This window comes from Lytechinus variegatus, chromosome 3 (assembly GCF_018143015.1).
Source record: "Lytechinus variegatus isolate NC3 chromosome 3, Lvar_3.0, whole genome shotgun sequence".
Lineage (NCBI taxonomy): Eukaryota > Metazoa > Echinodermata > Echinoidea > Temnopleuroida > Toxopneustidae > Lytechinus > Lytechinus variegatus.
Genome location: NC_054742.1, coordinates 35,852,043 through 35,870,752, shown reverse-complemented (window position 1 = coordinate 35,870,752; position 18,710 = coordinate 35,852,043). Strand labels below are relative to the sequence as shown.

Sequence of the window (18,710 nt, the reverse complement as noted above, 5' to 3'; positions counted from 1 at the left end):
ACTGGTTGGTTGGTTGGTCGGTCGGTCGACTGACTGACTGACTGTTGGTTGGTAGGTGACTGACTCCCATTACATAACATATCTATTTGGAAGTTCAGTTTTGGTCATGACCATGATGACAGGACGCAGCAGGGGCAGAGAGGCAGTTGCACACTAGAAAGTTTTAAAAACTATTGTCAGTCTGATGATTATTGCAGATTCTCACAATTTTATGTTTAACATATCAATCTCCCCACTCCCATTCCTCATATATATATATATATATATATATATATATATCATTAAAGAAGATGGCTCCTTTATCTACATGTATATTATGCTTCATTAAAGGATTGAGATACTGGGATCACTATCGTATCGGAAGTATAAAATTGAGAACTCGTGGGGATGATAATGATGACATGGTAATGACAATGATAAAAAAAAACTGCAATACCCTTCATTATAATAGGACGATTAAACGAGGTGAACTGTTTAAAGATTGTGTTAAACTCACTATATTATAAAAAAAAAACAGTTACTAAAAGCTGGGGAAAACATCCAAAGGCTTTGGTCTTTTGTTCATCTACGTTTAACGTTAATTTTACACATAATAGTAGTCATTCAACCAAATAATTCAAATTCTGGTCACAATAACACGATTGAAAAGCATCCATGCTAAACGCTTTACAAAGTAAACGAGCTTTATCGCTCAAGGGTTGATGTATGATGGTGGTAGATTTTATTTTAACTTAATAAAAGGCAAACTAAAGTGAAAGTCAGTTCAACTGTAGCTTTTATCACTGTGTTGTTGTTAAAAGTTATTTTTGTGAAGAGCGTGTGTATATCATCTATAGTCTGGGAGAAGGGTGATGAAAGACTGCGAGGGTGGCGAATGACCATCTTTGGCGCCTCTGGTATTTTCTTGCAGTGGTCAGTGTTGTCCACGCGGCTTTGTCTCTGGCCTCGACCACTTCTATTCTCAGCTTAGTCCCTTGCTACCAATCTTTTGTCACTGGGTTGTATAGTGGAGAGGGTTGGGTGACGCGATGAGGGTGGCCGACCAGTATTTCAAAGCCTCACGTTGGTTTGAAACCATTGCAAACGACGGCTACGAAGCCTCTCTCGTCTGAGAAACAAAAAACACATTTTCCGCCCGACGGACGTAAACTAACGCCATGACGTAACCAGCAGCATTTTGGACAAAAGCTATCGAAACATGACGAAGTGTAGCATTTCGAGAAAATTCATGTCTCTGAAAACCTGCGAATAATTTTATTCCATTAATGTTTGCTTTACGTAGATAAAAAACCGAATGACTTTTTTTCGATATTATAACCTGATTGGATGAATTAAGTGTGAAGCTTAACATTATTTTTCCGATATCGGGGCCTTTTTTCATTTCTTGCCCCGCTGTTACACTGACTTTAAATCGCTCCTTTATTATGAAATTGAATTATTTTTCATCAAATCTATTTTGATTTTTTTTTGTTACTGTATATGAATTGTCAATATTAATCTACCACACACAAAGTTTGGTCTTGAACTAGACTCAACAGCAGTTCGTTCGCACAGTTGATTACATCGGATTGTTTGGAAGAACAAGGATGAACAGTATGTGGAGACTTTTCTTCTAGATCTTCAAAAATCGCTGATAAAACTCTAATATTTCTTTGTCATGCTACGTTTGTTTTGATAACTCTTGGAAGTTGTGAGTGTATTTTCCCTGACAAAACCAGTCGGTTTTTCTATCCTACATTGATGTATTCGTTTGACGTTGGAAAGATGAATTCTATGCTAGATGGATATGGCGACTACCAGCATATATCATCTCGGTCTGCCTTTACAGAGATCCAGCACCAGGCAGCAATGCCTTATCATCACGCTACCGGGACGGGGGCGCCGTCCCACTACCCCCGTCCAATGCCTTACGGTGCAGCGACAAGAAGACCAATGACGAACTCTAGCGCTGCCGATACTCATCCGTCTCTGAGCGGGATGGGTCCGATGGGTCAGACAAGGCATTACGGCTATCATTTCATGAACTCTCCTATCGCCGGACATCCTCCAATATACGATCATCCTGATCAAATCACATCATTATCATCAAAAGAAGGTGAGATATATATGTTACACTAGTTATCCCCACCTGTCTTGATCACGTCCTATGTAAATGTCATCCTGTGAAATTAATATATCCATTTTTATGGCGAACGATATAGCCTTTAAAATATCTTCTACAAAAATATTAACAGGCGATTCTATACATTCAGCTAGATAAGAGGTAATTTTAACTAATGTTAACTACCATCAATTTCTATTTTGCTCAAAATGTGTTCCTTTTTCTTCCTGAATTAAACCCTATACTCATGAGTAAATTTACTACGAAGTTAGGACTTCATCCAACCGAATATCTCTCCATTAAGCATTAATTTCCCCTGTCTAAATAATACCCCTTTTCACATGAATATATTCCTATTAGTATTCAATTCCAATAAAACACCATCCTCTTTAATTTGAACGTCACTATCTTCTAGTGCTCAACATGAGAAAAATATATTCCAAAACCTATGGCCCGTATTCTGAAGTCAGGTTTAACTTAAGACTCCGGTCTAACTCTGTGCTAAAATTTTGGGGAGCCGAAAACTAAAAAATTCTGGTTACATTGTATATTTCGTATGTTTGTTATTTTCATTTCCATTTGTTTGCACAATGAAGAAAAATACTTTAGTTATCATTCCCAGCATTTATTATTTTTTGAGTGTCATGTGAATTAATAAGTTGAAATTGTACTAATAGAGATTTGTGCAACAATTAGCTATCCATAGTTAAACCAAAACTTTAAACAAGGGTTTAATTTAGACCCGGGTTCAGAATACGCGCATATGGGTTTAAGAAATGAAATTCTTAAGTAATATTTTACATCATTACACAGTTAAAATGTTGGGTAAAAAATTGTCTATTGTGTTTGGATAGTGTATGTTGGTAATACATGTATATATATATTTATATATATTTCTGGGCAAATATTATCCAGTTGAGCAAATTTACCCATTTATTATTTTTATTACCCAATTTGGACAGATTTTAACCAATAGTTACCAGTGATGGTTAAAAATTGTGCCCTTTTTGTCCAACTTTTTAAGAGTGTACCATTCTTTCTCTGTTTTTAACCTTTTATGAAGTAAATGTCAAAACCATTGTAATGGTTGTGACAAGTTGAATCATGCAATATCGGTCATTAATTGAGCTTACAACTACTCTTTATTAGATATTCTAATCATTTTGTCATGAAAAAATAGTTTTGATCATTCAATTGATGCAGTTTTGAAAATACTTTTACCTATATGCCTTCAAAATAAGTATATTCCAAGAAATAATCCTTAATACATATCCATTGTGTATACAACAACACGAATATTAGTGTCAAGTGTGCAAAAATCGAGTACCTGATCTTTTTACTTTGTATTGTATTGTTCTTTGAATATTACTCTAGACTTATCTTGTTTTCTAAAATGGTTGAATTTAATAAATGAAATGAAAATGAAATCTGATGATCTTTACACTTTGCGGAATATATTCTAAATATTAATTGTTTATTTTTTGTTGCATTGCTTTGTCCGAACAAGTTGATGCAAAGTCTTGTCAAATTTCTGCCAAGAAATTTAATGAAATCATAATGATGATCAACAAAACACTGATAAGTTTATTTTGTTAAGAAAGAAAGTGGTCACAATAAATCGTTCCTTCAGTGGCAGCAGAAATAAATTGACTTGTAAATAAAAAAATATTATGAGTTTCATAATTAGATGCGTTAATATAAATGGTGATTTTCATACTTTCGGTAATTTATTTATATTTGCTTCATTATCATAAGAATTGCTCTCTGTTGATCACCAAGCCTCCGAATCATCAGTTACTTTTATTCCTTCATTACATTTTTTAAAATTTATTTTCTTTAATTATCCATAATTTCCCATTGCATTTATTGTATTCTCATTTTCTTATTCATTTACATCTGCCTCTTTTGTAACAATGGAAAAAAACTAATGAACTATAAAATTCATACGTTTTATTAACAGAGAAAAAATATCAATAACATATTCTCCCTGTGATATATGTTGGTAAATTTGTATTTCATATCATTAAATTTTACGCAATTTGTACAGTTCAGTATGTTTTTCATCAAATATTTTGAAAACATACAATATTTATTGTTTGAAAGCGGAAAAAATGAACCGGCTGCCTGCAAACTAACAATTCAAGAATCAATATTTTATTGTAAATGTCCTATTTTTTCCTAAGTGATACCAAAAAACGTAACGTGCGATAATATTTTGACAAGAAATCCTTAAGATTTTACATCCATAACAGATTATTACCAAGAAAGGTAAAAATTGAAAAATTCAGATGTTGAGATGAATACCTTGTCGTGTTTGTCATGGTTTTACTGTCATAACCGGGTTTGATGAAATTTTACCTTTTAACTTCTTCGAAGATGTACTGTAGGAATGGATGACGAATCGGGGAACTTGAATAAAAAACAGAATCTGTAGTAGACTATAACAACTTCAACTGAAGTTTTATTCCCCTGTTCACATTATGGTCGTGTTTTTAATGAATACATTCGTTACCTTATTATTGTCTATTTATGTAGTCAGTCTTAACAGTGTTAGGCTAATAATGCACTTTATTTCATGAAAAATAAAACATTTTCATTACACCATACGTATTCACGGACCTAAGAAATAAAAGCTTTGTTTTGAATTTAGTTCCTACCACTATTGTTTTTCACAGAAACTTTTTTTTTTACTTATTATACTTAGTCATTAAATACTTTTTTTTCGAGACATGTTCACCTTTTCAACTTTATATGTAATTTAACTATTCTTTGTTTGTCATGAATGTATTATGAATGTTCATATATAATATTCACATTCACTCATATCATTTTTCAAGTTCATAGAAGTATAATCATTTCACATGTACCATTAAAATGTTTTCTAAATTTTACAAATTTAACAATCATTATTTTTTTCCTTTTCACAACGGTAAAGTTGCACCGTTGTATTGAAATGTAACGAAATTTTCTAAGTGTATAGAAACTAAAATAATGACACGCAATTAAGAAAGTTCTTAATATTAATCGTCGCTATTTCATCGTAGATCTACATCTGGTACCATAAAACTGACTTAACGACATCATGAAATCTAAACTGAAAATTATCACACTGAATAACTACAACACAAATAAGCATAGGTGGGGCATGGGGTAGCATCATCCTTTCAATGAATATGACTTCATTGCCCAGTGTACCCGGCAAATATGCAATTTCACGATTTATACCAGAATCATAATTATCCACATACGTACAAAGAATGGCGTTAATTTGATAGGATTCGGTTCGAACTTTTTGAGCTCGTTAACTGACATTTTGTTTCAAACATGTTTTTTTTGTCAGTGTCGACCTCAGTTTTATTCCTCCATCGATGGAACCCCTCTCCCACCCTCAACTTGTTTTTTGCTGATCAAACCTATTCCCTCTCCCCCCCCCCCCCCCCCCCGTCTCTCTCTCTCTCTCCCTCTACCACCCCCGCCTTCTCTCTATATATCTGACTGTCTCGTGTAACCGTTAATCAATTGATTACTCGTAAGAATACCTTTGTTTACCATTCGAGGACGTGTGTTCATTAGCTCAAATATCCGCATGATATATTTCCAACTCCCAGGTTATAATTAGTACTGTACGCATCGTAATCAACAGCTTAATTTTTTTTATGAATGACAAGGGGAAAAATATTATCATTAGTTCCACAGCATTTCCAATTTTTGCCTCCAGAACAATATGCCTCATTAACCATGTTAACAGAATACTAATGCGCACATAGAATAAAATTAAACAGACAAAACAAATGAATTGCATTATAAGAAATGACGTAAATAGTTGGTATCATTTTTAGAATCGATCCTAATAAATTTGTCAAGTTGCTGAAACATACGTTTTCCCAGAAAACATGCGTTACATAATATTATATATTGATTCTAACTTTGTGCTTATATCCCTAGAAATCGAACCACAAAATTTCGGGGATGAAATGGTAAGAGAAGGAAGGAAAGAAGAAGATAATAACACTGATGGTGATGACAACAATAATGATAGTAGTAATATTACTGATATCAATAAAATTATAATTATAATCTAAATGATAATAATATTAGTAATAATAATAATAATAAGAAGATGATGATGATGATGATGATGATGATGATGATGATGATGATGATGATGATGATGATGATGAGAAAGGGAAAGATGAGAAATTCAAAATAAAAGAGAGGGAAACAAAAATGTAATATCATCATGCTACCATTGATCATGTTCATGATACAGTCTGCAACAGAAGGCGAGAAACTCAAATTATGACCACAATTGACGACTATAATATATCTATATCTGAAAGAGATTGAAGTTGTATTTGATTATATTTTATCTATTTTTGACAATTAAATCTAAAAAAGAATGAAATCAATGTTTATGATAGAGTATGGGTAATTCAATTCACAGATAAAAAAAAACAAGAAGTTTCGAGATTCTTGTAAACTAAATGTACAATGGATCTATTCTATGGTGTTTATTTTATCTCAATGGAGAGCTATAAGCAATATAATGGAATAGAGATAAATTGAATTACATTAGCAATTCACTTTACGTATGCCGTGGTGATCGGTAAAAAGGGAAGAGGCGACCGCATGAAAAAGTATCGACAAAACCAGATTAGCGTCATTGATCTCCTTCGAGCGCAACTTGGTCTTTGAAATTGAACAAACAGAGAGATCTGGCAAATAGAGGGTTAAATAGGCTTGCTAATAGCTTAGGTATACATCTACAATCATTGATCCTCTTCTAACGAGATTACTGTCTCCCACCTTTCTTTTCCGTCTTTATGAAGATATCGAGTCCCTCGACCAACTTTACCAGTTGTCATCTATTCAAAAGAAACTTTCTCTTCCATCCGGCAGACGTCAGCCAAGACAAAGCCTGTGATCAGTTTTCTCTGTTTTATGTTGGAGACGCGCAGCCTTATCGAACCTGCAATCGGGTTTTTTTTGTAAGGAGCCAAGATCCCAGGTCGTTGCACCAGTGTCTATAGCATAATTGCATTGATTCAATAGTAATTATGATTCTATTTGTAACCCGATACCCTTTTCATGCTATTTCATTCCAATTATTACCCTGTCTGGATACTCAACCCATCGTCTGTCCTCTGTTCGATTCACTAAGAATCTAGCTCGATGGTATCTCTCAGTTAAGTATTTCAATAACCCTAACACGCTTTACAGATGACGATCCAAAGTGCATACCACCTACAACAACCCTGATAAGAAACTATATCGATTGTTCATCAAATCAAACATGAAAATGCTGTAAAAAGTGAGAAAGTAAAATATTACATATGATATGGTTTTAATATTGCTATTGACCCTGTGTGTCATGCTATATAGCATCAAGTCACACAGCTGATAAGATCGAAAAGAACCGAGAAACGAGCTGTGGTAGACAATAAATGGCACTCGCTTAGTAATTACTTCCCCACTTATCTCCTCTTCAATACAAATTAGTCTGTTTCCCGAGCGAAGATCTCTCTCACTCCCCCTCTCTCTAAGACAATCATTTTCAATCTCTAATTTCCCGTATCTTTTATTTTATTTTTTATTTTTTGCTTTTATGTCAGCAATTTCGTCTCGTTTGCCGCAACGTTCTGCTGCCATAATTATAATGATGCTACGCCGTTGTTCTTGATTCAATATTTCTAACACGGTCATTTTTCACAAAACAAACCAATATCTTATCGATCAGGATCTTTGAGATATTGTTCGACTTTAGAAAATAGTGATGCTAACGGGTTTTTGTATGCTTTTTAATGATTTGAATCGAAATAGGAGAATGCTTGCCTTGAATGTGTCGCCGAGTTTTACTGTGAATTTGATTTCTAACTTTACCGATGATTTTCTGGTGTTGATGTTGTTGGTAATTATGTTGTTTTTGGTCATGGTATGCGAATTATAATATGGACATTAGTTCTTAGATATCCAATCAAATACAGAAGATTTGTCTGTGGTAAATAGTATGATATGATTTTCATAATTGTTTCGTTCATTTCTTTTTAATATATACCAATGGTCATGATGGTCGAATATATTTCAAGATAAAATGTTTGCCGTCACATTGAAACAAAAATCATATATCGAACCAGTGATTTTTTTTCTTCTTTCTTTTTTTATTCATAATAGTATTCAAGAAGTACTATACAGTAAATTGCTAATTTTGAAGAAAATGAACATAAAGTATGAAATTTACATTCATTACATAACTAGATATTGATTTTTGAGTGCACATCATACCGTTGTGAGTCAGATTTATTGAGATTAAATCAAAAGGTGGAAAATAGTAACAGGGATATTGTTGGTCATACCGGTAACACATGCACCTACACATACGGTACCCAAAACAATTTTTGGCAGGGGGGCTTGTCTACGGGACACAAGGAACATGATCCCCTCCCCCATGCCTTTCTTCTCAGATATGCCCACATTTTAGAATAGATTATCTCTTATCATGATTTCTTTCTGCTTCTTTTATCTTGTAGAATATTCAGAGAAATTGGCACACTTTTTGCGCTCCCTATAAAATCATAGATCCATATTTGACGACTAGAAATGGATTTTTGTAAACATGAAGTTGTCAACATCAAGGTTTTTTCGTACTTTTTATTTTATTCCAGGTTTATTAGATCATAAGAATGAGAGTGAAACGTCGATTGAGACCAAACTGAGTTTAAGGGGAAAGAAACTAAGAAAACCTCGAACGATCTATACCAGCTTACAACTGCAACAGCTCAATCAAAGGTTCCACCAGACTCAATACTTAGCCTTACCGGAGCGAGCCGAGCTAGCTGCATCGCTTGGTCTCACTCAAACTCAAGTAAGTTTTAAAAAACATTATGTTTATGTTTTATCTTAATTATTTATAGCAAGTGTGTAATAAAGTTTTAATCAACTAATCCTTCTGAAGTAAATCATGTTGTATTACCACCTGAGTTTTAACCCCACTGTATATCTGCTATGGTATGAGGAGAGATGTTTCTGCTGCTCCTATGCACCACTTCATCGCAATTTTTTGTTACCAAATTCAATATTGAATTGAACTAAATCGAACTGAATGGTAATTATCCATTCATTAAACGACATATAGCCACGATGATATACCGCTAACACGGCTATAGCAAGCTGATGCAAAGCACACAATGTTTTTAAGCTATCAAATATAAATAGAATTCCATTCCAATACATAATTATGGCAACGGATAGTTCTGACCATAGATTCTTCAGGAAATAAAACGTGAAAGATAAAACTATTCCAGAAATCGATTCATCTCAAGAAAATTCTACAGATCGGAATCATATCACTCAGGGAAAGCAAGTATAATGATCATAATACAACTTTATTAATATTTAAATTAAATGGATATGGAAAATGTTGATATTGCAAATTATAAACTTCATTTTTTATAATCATTTTTAAATCGTTTCAAGAAATTGAAAACTAGAATGAGACCATTTATGCATTGCGCTCTCTACCTAAAAATATATTCTCGTACTAACAGATTTACAGCTTTTCATAATTATCATATACGTTGTTTATAGATAAAGCGCACAAATAACGGTGGTATGGCAAGCCGTTTTATCATTTAATCCTATTTTTGATATCAAGAAATGAATTTTTTATATCAAGAATTCATTTCTTGATATCAAGAAATGGGATTAAAATGATAAAACGGCTTGCCATACGGTGGGTTACACAGGTCATACAACGTGTCCATGTATAATTAAGAATCTAGCCTTCAATACATTGTGATACATTTTGAAAAACACCTGATGCGTCTATATGTATTACCATATACATACAATGCCGTAAAATAATTCCCACACAGTTTCCCTTATATATTTATACCGTTCACCTGTTATATCTATAGCTAAATAGTGGATGTCCATACATGAAATATCCGATAAAATATTCTCAGTTATCTTTGCGTGTGACCATAAAGCATCCAAACAAGTGGATATAACGACCTGGCTTGATTGGGTAAATGAAAACACAAAAATTGGCGAAACCTTACACCGTGAAAAAAGGATCATCTTAACGCATTATTTAGCTTGTTAGATACCAAATGAATAGTTAATCAGCCAACGTAAAACTTGCTTCCTTTTCAATGAATGACACGTTAAGTTATTGCTCTTGACTCGTGTCGACATCTAAAAGTCTCCTCGTTTGACTTTGACCCTTCGAGATTAAGATCTGGTCTCATTTGTAATTGATTTCCTTATGTGTCTTTAGAGCGGAAGTTTTAGATTCAAGTTGCACGGACAATACCTATATACAAGCCTGCTATGATAATGGTGGAGTATATACTACATAACAATAAAAAAAAGAAGGGAGAAATTCATCGATTTGACATTGAATGCATGTGGGTGGGGAGGTTGTTTGGGATGGCAGGAGACATGATGTCCCGGTGAAGATAATACCAGTTTACTAAGTCCATATCACCAGTTCGGTGTTAATTACAATACCCTTGATCCTTGATGGCTATTTCAAGCAAGGAGAATAGCAAGTTTATTAAGAGGGAGTTTATATCAGTTCTGCTTGAAAGGAACTTAAGCGTGGTAGTGGTCTGTGATGTTCGCCAACCTTAACGTTTTATACTGACTCACCTGCTTAAGCGAGGCAGCTTATCGACCGATTTTGTTTTCTCCTTTGATGGAATTAACATAGTTCACACATGAATTTCAAGACGCCACCTAAATTGCGCCGAATTTCTAAAAGGCCCATTAAAAATTATTACTTCATAGTTAACGATTTAATTTTCAAAAGATTCTACAAAAGGATAGTATTTTTGTGTCAAGCCGCACATTGAACGATTTCTAGAAGTTGATCCATGACTTGTGTGAGTTTCTAAAATGGAGAAAGGATCATTATCAATGTTTAACTAATTAGATGGGTAAATATACTAACAACCCCTAAAAAATACGTCCTTAGCCCTTATTTGCCTTTTCATTATTTCGACACCTTACAAGATTTTGACGCCATTATGATTCCCCTCTTATTTTGAGGGAGGAAACCATGTTATTACTGATCTTGTTTTCAAAGGGAATGAATTGTACCTTTTATTCATTCCTGTAAATCTGATATATTTGCAGATGGATTAATTAAACGAGGATTTGCTCGAAGAGTCTGCAGCGATTATCCTCCGTTGCCGAAGAAAGGAGCCTAGCGAACCCAAAGATTGCCATGAATAGCAAAGGTGTCTGAGTCGAAACTGCAATAGATATGAATAGGCACGGAAAAAACTTTAAAAACATTTACTTTTTTATCCTTTTCTATTTTATTCTCACCTGTATTCTTATTTGGTTAAGTGAATGGTTTCTTCCAAATGGCAACACGAATATAAAAGAAATCAGTTTTTGTGTGTTGAAAACAGCAAATGAAATTCTTATCAAATTGTTAGACCTTCTCCTTTGTGATGGGAATTACTACAGGCAATTTGCAAACTGAAAAGAGGCTGATACATTATTACCAGTTAGTTTTTACAACGGAAAAGGCTTATCACTTCATATTGTAGCTTGCCCAAAACTAAAACATGGAACTTGTATTCGATTTGGATTGCCACGCAAGACTTTCCCAATTTGACGCTGGTAAACCAATGCCTCGTGGCTACAGCATTGACAAATGCAGTCATTTTGCTTCAACGATGGTTTCTTTACCTTCAAGAGAAACAACCATAGACCTGTTTGCGCAGAGCTTGCTTTTGGCAATCGCTCTTTGGAACAACATTGGTTTTGGGTTATTATGTGGGCAACAATGCAGCCTGACCTTGCACCAAATTGTCCCATAGTTGTTCCTCATGACCCGCATCCAAACCTCATCCATCCGTGTATAAATACAAGGAAGCTAATAAAACCAATCCTCATTACAATTTGACAATCACTTGCCGACCAATTAATCGTATTTAACGCGGGCTTATGAGTTGTTGGGCCCTGAGGGAATATATTCTTGTGCTGCTAATTTACTCATTTTTTCGACAACGAACGGGGTAACAAACTGATGACCTCTGTAAAGTGATGACACCAGCCTCACGCTGCGACGAATCAAGGTTTCTTTGGTGACGGTAGAAAAATATGCACCCATTTATAGCAAGGTGCACTTGATAGATGAGTTACACCAATATAGAATGATAAATGGCCTTATGCCCCCTCCCCTATAAGAGTTGGGAATAATCCACAAACCGACGTTCCTTTTATTTCTTAATGCATTCCAGCAATCCAGAATTAGAATTTGCCACACATACAAGTTTCTTTACAAATTTGGATTATCAATTGATAGCTTGGTTACAGTTTTGAAAATAATTGCCATGGTGATATTTTGTCATTACTTAATCGTCGAAAGAAATTAGCCTCCAATTAAAAAGTTGCATATTCCGAATCGTTATCATCAAGAAGTTAGTCCTTTATTTGTCGACATCTTGACTTCTGTTTGCGCTTCCAACTCTGAAAGCAAACACGCCCCAGGCTAAGGTAATTGATAGAACAAGAATTAGAATAGTATAATGCAATGTATCAGTCATAGATAATGATTGTAAGAGATTGTGAATGAAAAAGGGGTTACACTTCGTATTTCCGAAGGTTCGTAATTCCGAAACACGTAAATTGCCCGTACCTCGATGTTCGTTAATCCGAAAACGTAAAAGGGTTCGTTAATCCGAACATTCGTGGCGTTATTCAGAAGGTTCGATATTCCGAAAATGAAATAAGGTTCGTTGTTCCGAAGGTTCGTTAGTCCAAAACGAAATAAGGTTCGTTTGTCCGAAAACAAAATAAGGTTCGCTAATCATTACGTTTTCGGACTAACGAACCTTCGGAATTACGAACCTCATTTCGATTTCGGATGAACGAACCTTCGGAATTACGAACCTCACTTTGTTTTCAGACTTACGAACCTTCGGAATAACCAACCTTCGGAATATCCGAACCTTCGGAATAACGAAGCTTCGGAATTACGAATGTATGCAGGGTGATAGAGGGTACTGACTCCCATATTATACCCATTGTTAAAGTTCTGTTAATAAAGCAATTAACATGTATTACAGAGCAGTTAAGATTAAATCATCACAATTTAAACTCCTTAGGCTCCTTTCCCTTTACTACAAGAATAATGGTTTGCTTTATCATACTATAAATATTCCTGATAATCAGCACCTAACAAAAATATTTACAAAACATAAAAACAATACTCAAAACCAAAATAGGCGATTTTTTTTCTATGAAAACAAAGTATGTATATTTTCTTTGATTAGATACCACCAGGGATTTTATTCAATATTTGGAGCACATCAAACATCTTAGTGTTTGTTTGTTGTTGTTGTTTTTTGTCTTGTCCCAACGATTCGTCAAATTCTATGTAACCTCATATCATTTTAACTCGAAACGCTTTTGATCGATAGATTTTCAAATAAAAATTACAATTAAATACGCAAGTTTAACTTGTTACTGCTATGTATTTATTTTGGCTTTTTAGAGAAGATTGAAATAACTATAGTTTGATAGTTGCTATGCAACATTAAGTTCATTTGAATAGCGCATTACCACTAAGGTGTACTCATTCGGCGAAACTATTATCATTGTTTTCATAATGGGCAAGAAAAACAAGATTTCAAAACATTGTGCTCGATCAACCATTGCTGTCTTATATCCTCTCCGACCATTACGAAGAATGGAGTTACGCTTTATATATGCACTCTTCATGCGTATTATTAATAAAAAAAACTGGTGTATTTGATAAATTGTTAACACTTTGTTAAAAGTCTTACCATTATTCAAATCTTGTAAAGAAGCGTTCCAAAAATATTCCCTTGAACAATATATTCCCGTAGTAAGAAAACATCATGTTGCATGTGCGTCTACTTCAGCCAGATAACTAATCGCAGAATAGAATGAGTTTGTACTTAATTTGGACCTTCTTATAAATAACATTCTAGTCTCTGTCTTACTGCCATTACATACTTACCAACGATCCTACACAAATACAATATTGATTTGATCATATCAGGCTTTGATCAAGCCCATCAAAGTCTCGGATGATTTGTTCATGTAATGAGGTTATAATGTGGCCTACAACTATGGGATTCATCAGAAGGTTGCAGACCAAAGTTGGGGTACATTTACCGGACTTCGTTCCTAATCGTTGCAGTCTTATAATTAACTTCTAGAGAAAACCCAAGAAAGTCAAACTTCTTTTGAAATGTTCAAATGACAATAGATCTATTCAAGTGTTAATGATAGGAAGCATTCTTTTGTTTTGTGATGAGGCTAATTTTCGTATTAATCATGCACGGGTGCTTGCATGATGTTGTGTTTAAAGTATACGTCATGCTCTTTTCTTTCTGAGGTCTTTGACATCAGGGTTCAGTATATTAAAGGTATTATTTCATAATATCGTTTAAGTCAAGATATAAATTTAAGATATTTAAACAGAATATCATTTATCTTTATTTATCTTAAACGACTTCATAATATGCTGCTAGAAATACGTAGGTTAAAAAAAATCACGATGCAAATCATGCATGAGAGAGCGCCAACTTATGGACTACACGTACTTTGTGCACCTATTTATCATGTTTATTATTCTACTCATATTACTTTGATTCGACGAAAGCGTGACAAAAATAACAAGTTTATAATTCCCATTGAGTTCCCATAATGTTTTGGGAGTATTGATTTAAAGTAATGCTAATATTGGACATTTTTTTAGTTTGGTTAATGGTTGGTTACGTGTATCTTTAAACTGCAGTTAAGCGTTCACAAAGAGACATAAAACCAGATATCTTAACCGAAAATGTTTGATAGGGATTCAGGAGGCTCATTCTATTTGTTTCCTCTGTTTAACATCAAAGAAAGTATTAGACGTCGGATTTCTCTGGAAAATGGTTGCCTTTTGAGATCTGTAAAGCTTATTCATCGTTTCCTGCAGATTTGCTCATTTCACCCAAATTCTTCCAACTTAATCCTTCTTGTTTGCTCCACCCTTGCTAATGAAGATTGAAAGTAACAGGGACCGTTTTCACAAAATCTGAATTCTGTAACACGATACAATAATCGTCGAAGGTTGGTGTTATCTTTACCTTTGATTGTTTGTGAGTAGATTTTGTTTTAAATCTGAAATATCTGATGTTGGTACAAATTTTAGTAAAACGGTGAGTGGATCTATCTTTCCCGGCATGCAGACTCATCGTTAATAATCTAAAACTGTTCAAAATAAACACATACTCTGGTAGTATAAGGATATTCATGCTCAGTTCGGCTTGAGCTTCCGTAATCCAGCACTTTCATAATATATACATAAAGGACCTATTTGGCAATATTAATTTTTTGGAGGGGAGGTATTTAATCAAATTCAATTGAATCTAAAAATTAACAACTGCAGAGTATATGTAGGCCTATCAATCAAGCATGCGACCGATGGCGAAAATTAGTTCAATGGTTACCACGGATACAACTTTTTTCACACCATCAGAAATGTTGCAAATAGTCACATGGCCATTGTGTAAATTTCCTATACATGTAATACCGTATACGTGCATTGTTTCAGTTCACAAAATAAATTATGTCATATGTCATGTAGTGGTCATTTTGCTGTTATTTGTTTTCTGATTAAATGTATTAAAAAAAAATCATGTCATGCATTATATATATATATATATGTATACACACGTTATTTTATATATAATTTTCTTTAGATATTGGTTATGGGTCATGCAAATTAATCTTCAGCAGTTGTTTGGTCTAACTAATGCCTAAAATTGTATTTTTATACTACGAATGGTTTTACAGCATAGTCCATATAACCTTTTTTAACGGCATGAACATTATGACATCGTTTAACAACATTTTTTTTTAGTGTTTTCTATCAATGAAGTGATATGCTGACATATTGAGTTACTATGATGTTATATGGGAATGTTAATCAATTTTATTCAAGATAATATTCTTGTTTACATACCACTGTATTTTTGATATATTTGTTTAGCAATAGGTCACTACTTTTAATTGGAAAATTAATTTCGACTCATCACGAGTTTTGAATATCAATTCCGATGTTAATTTTAAAGTTTGTTCGAATTTCCGATAAAGGGTGTTTTGGGAAGTTCGGTATAGTTTGTATTAACTTAACTATATTTTAATTAGTAGACCTGTATACAAATCGTTAAGAAATGACTTACAACTACCTAGATTTTTACCGTTTGGATGAGATGCACAGTTTGTATCATTAAACAATTATATTTGTTTCACAGTAGATTTCAATTAATGAAAATTTGTACCAGTGAAAAAAATTCTTAAAAACTATATTATCTCGTAATGTTCATAAAATACTATAATTAATTTTGTTAGGGTATTTCAAATGAGTGCCTAATCATATTATCAACGATAGGGTGACAGGCTAAACTTTCTTAACAATTTTCCGGAATCATTTTGAAATAATTGTAAATGAAGTTTATTAATAATCTTTATCATCTTTCTTTCTTTTTTTACCTGTATGACTCGATTCAATTCTCGTTCTTATTTTAGGCAGTCACTTTCCACATAATAAGGCCAATATGGTATTTTCGATTTCATAATTCAATATATTTTCCGTTAATACATTTTCTTTCTTTTTTTTATTTCAGGTGAAGATATGGTTTCAAAATCGACGCTCGAAATATAAAAAGATATTGAAACAGCAAAACCAATCCAACAACAACAATAACAATAATACGTCGCACCCCGAGATGAGCCAACAGGTTCCTCAAAGCCAGCCACAACACGATATACAGACACCACCTACAACCCCACATACTAGACAACAACAATTACCACCTCAGCCACCTCAACAGACTCAAGATGCGCCACCACACCAGCATCAACCGTCCACACCCATGGGGCATGTTGACATGCATAAAGCCTCCCCGCCGCTCGCCCAAGCGGCACAGCATGCTACGCACCATCTCAATCAACAGCATCACATGACCATGAATCATCCACTCAGTCCCCCCGGTGTGTCGGCGAGCATGCCTTCAGCGGTCCGGTGGGAGGCCGCAGACTCGGGTCGCAGCAGCGGAGGTAGCATCGCGGGAAATGCCATTAGCGTCGGAAATAGTGGTCATCAGGGAATGGACATGTCTGTCCATTCGAGAGATAATTATTATCCGTCACATGCATCGCAACATTCGTCTACACCCCACCCTTATTCACATCATCATCACCACCACCACCACCATCCCCACCCCCAATACCCTAGCTGGTATGGTCAAGACGTGGATCCACGTTCGCAATACCAGGGCGTGGCCCCTATGGCGCCGCATATATAACGCCATTTTCTCTACATAATATACAACCATCAGGGAAATATGTGGTTTCAGACATTCTTTTTCACAGTTATGATAAGCATTTGGAATCGAGTTTAAATCTAAAGCTGTGCAATTTATGCGGTATTGACACTGAGAATGGACATTTGGATATACTAAGAGACGCACGATCACCTAAGTATTGTACAGAGGCTATCTCACATCGTGACAGACAACAAATTAATTTGTGTTTGAAACGATATGCACGCACATGTCATGATTGAAAACCTGGTTTTAATGTTGCAAAATATTGCTGATAACGGATGTGTGAACATAATTTGAATAAAAACAAAATATCGTTATTATATTATAGCGATAAACATGCATTGTTTTATTGTGTACTGAATATTTTAGAAATGGCTGAAAGTATTGTACTTTTTTAATTATTGTTATGATTTATAGAACTGTTCTCAAAGAGAAATATCTCTGATGTTCCTGTATGTATAACTGTATGCTTATGTTTTAATGTTATTTCGTTACTTAACAAATAAAAAGGTGCTTCATTATGTTTATGATCAAGATTTCATTACAGACTTGTGTATAATAATTATTACATTTCACGCTAAAAATATTGTTGTAAATGTGTTCAAATATCTTATTTTACCCGTTCATTGATTTATTGCAATTCATCCAGAGTAGATGCTAATATGTAACTTTAGTCATTTTATTTTTGTCACAAGAAATAATATCCAGTAAAGTCCCATAATAACTTACAATCTGTTAAACAGAACATTCATCAAAATTAAAAATATATATATATTCAATAAATAGCGAAATAAAGTTACAATTATCTCAGATTCTCTGACATATCTCCCGTTATTGACACAAAGTTCTGCAGAAAATGGGCTTATATTTTACAGTCTTGAAGTTTTAGTATGGCATTGCCTTATTTCAGGTGATAAGAAGTACAAAAATAGCCACATTTCATAAGACATCAATCTTTAATCATGTTAATATTGATGATAATTCAATCGAGTAGAAGTTTAATTACACGCATTTTCATACCAAGGATCTTTCAATATTCACCGCAAAAGGATATTTTTTTCAGAATGGTTTAATCATTTATGACGAACTACCGACTAAGACAACCAAAAAGGGTTCGAAGACCTCTTGCTTTGTTATTGAAGATCATGAAAACAATGAGAGTTTAGAAAAGACTCACGTGGTAGTTAGTGCCAGGGGGTGTTATTGCGATATCTTCAATTCTCAACGATCAACATCATAAGGGTGTTAACCAA

The 18,710-nt window shown here is 34.1% G+C and overlaps 1 protein-coding gene across 1 annotated transcript; it reads left to right on the top strand.

Moving 5' to 3' along the window:
• The first annotated feature begins 292 nt into the window (after positions 1–292).
• Positions 293–17,460, top strand: LOC121410887 (homeobox protein DLL homolog). Its single transcript, XM_041603245.1, has 3 exons — positions 293–2,095; positions 8,764–8,963; positions 16,756–17,460. Exons 1-3 carry the CDS (start codon positions 1,741–1,743, stop codon positions 17,434–17,436), a joined length of 1,236 nt encoding a protein of 411 aa, XP_041459179.1. The 5' UTR covers positions 293–1,740; the 3' UTR covers positions 17,437–17,460.
• The last annotated feature ends 1,250 nt before the right edge of the window (positions 17,461–18,710 follow it).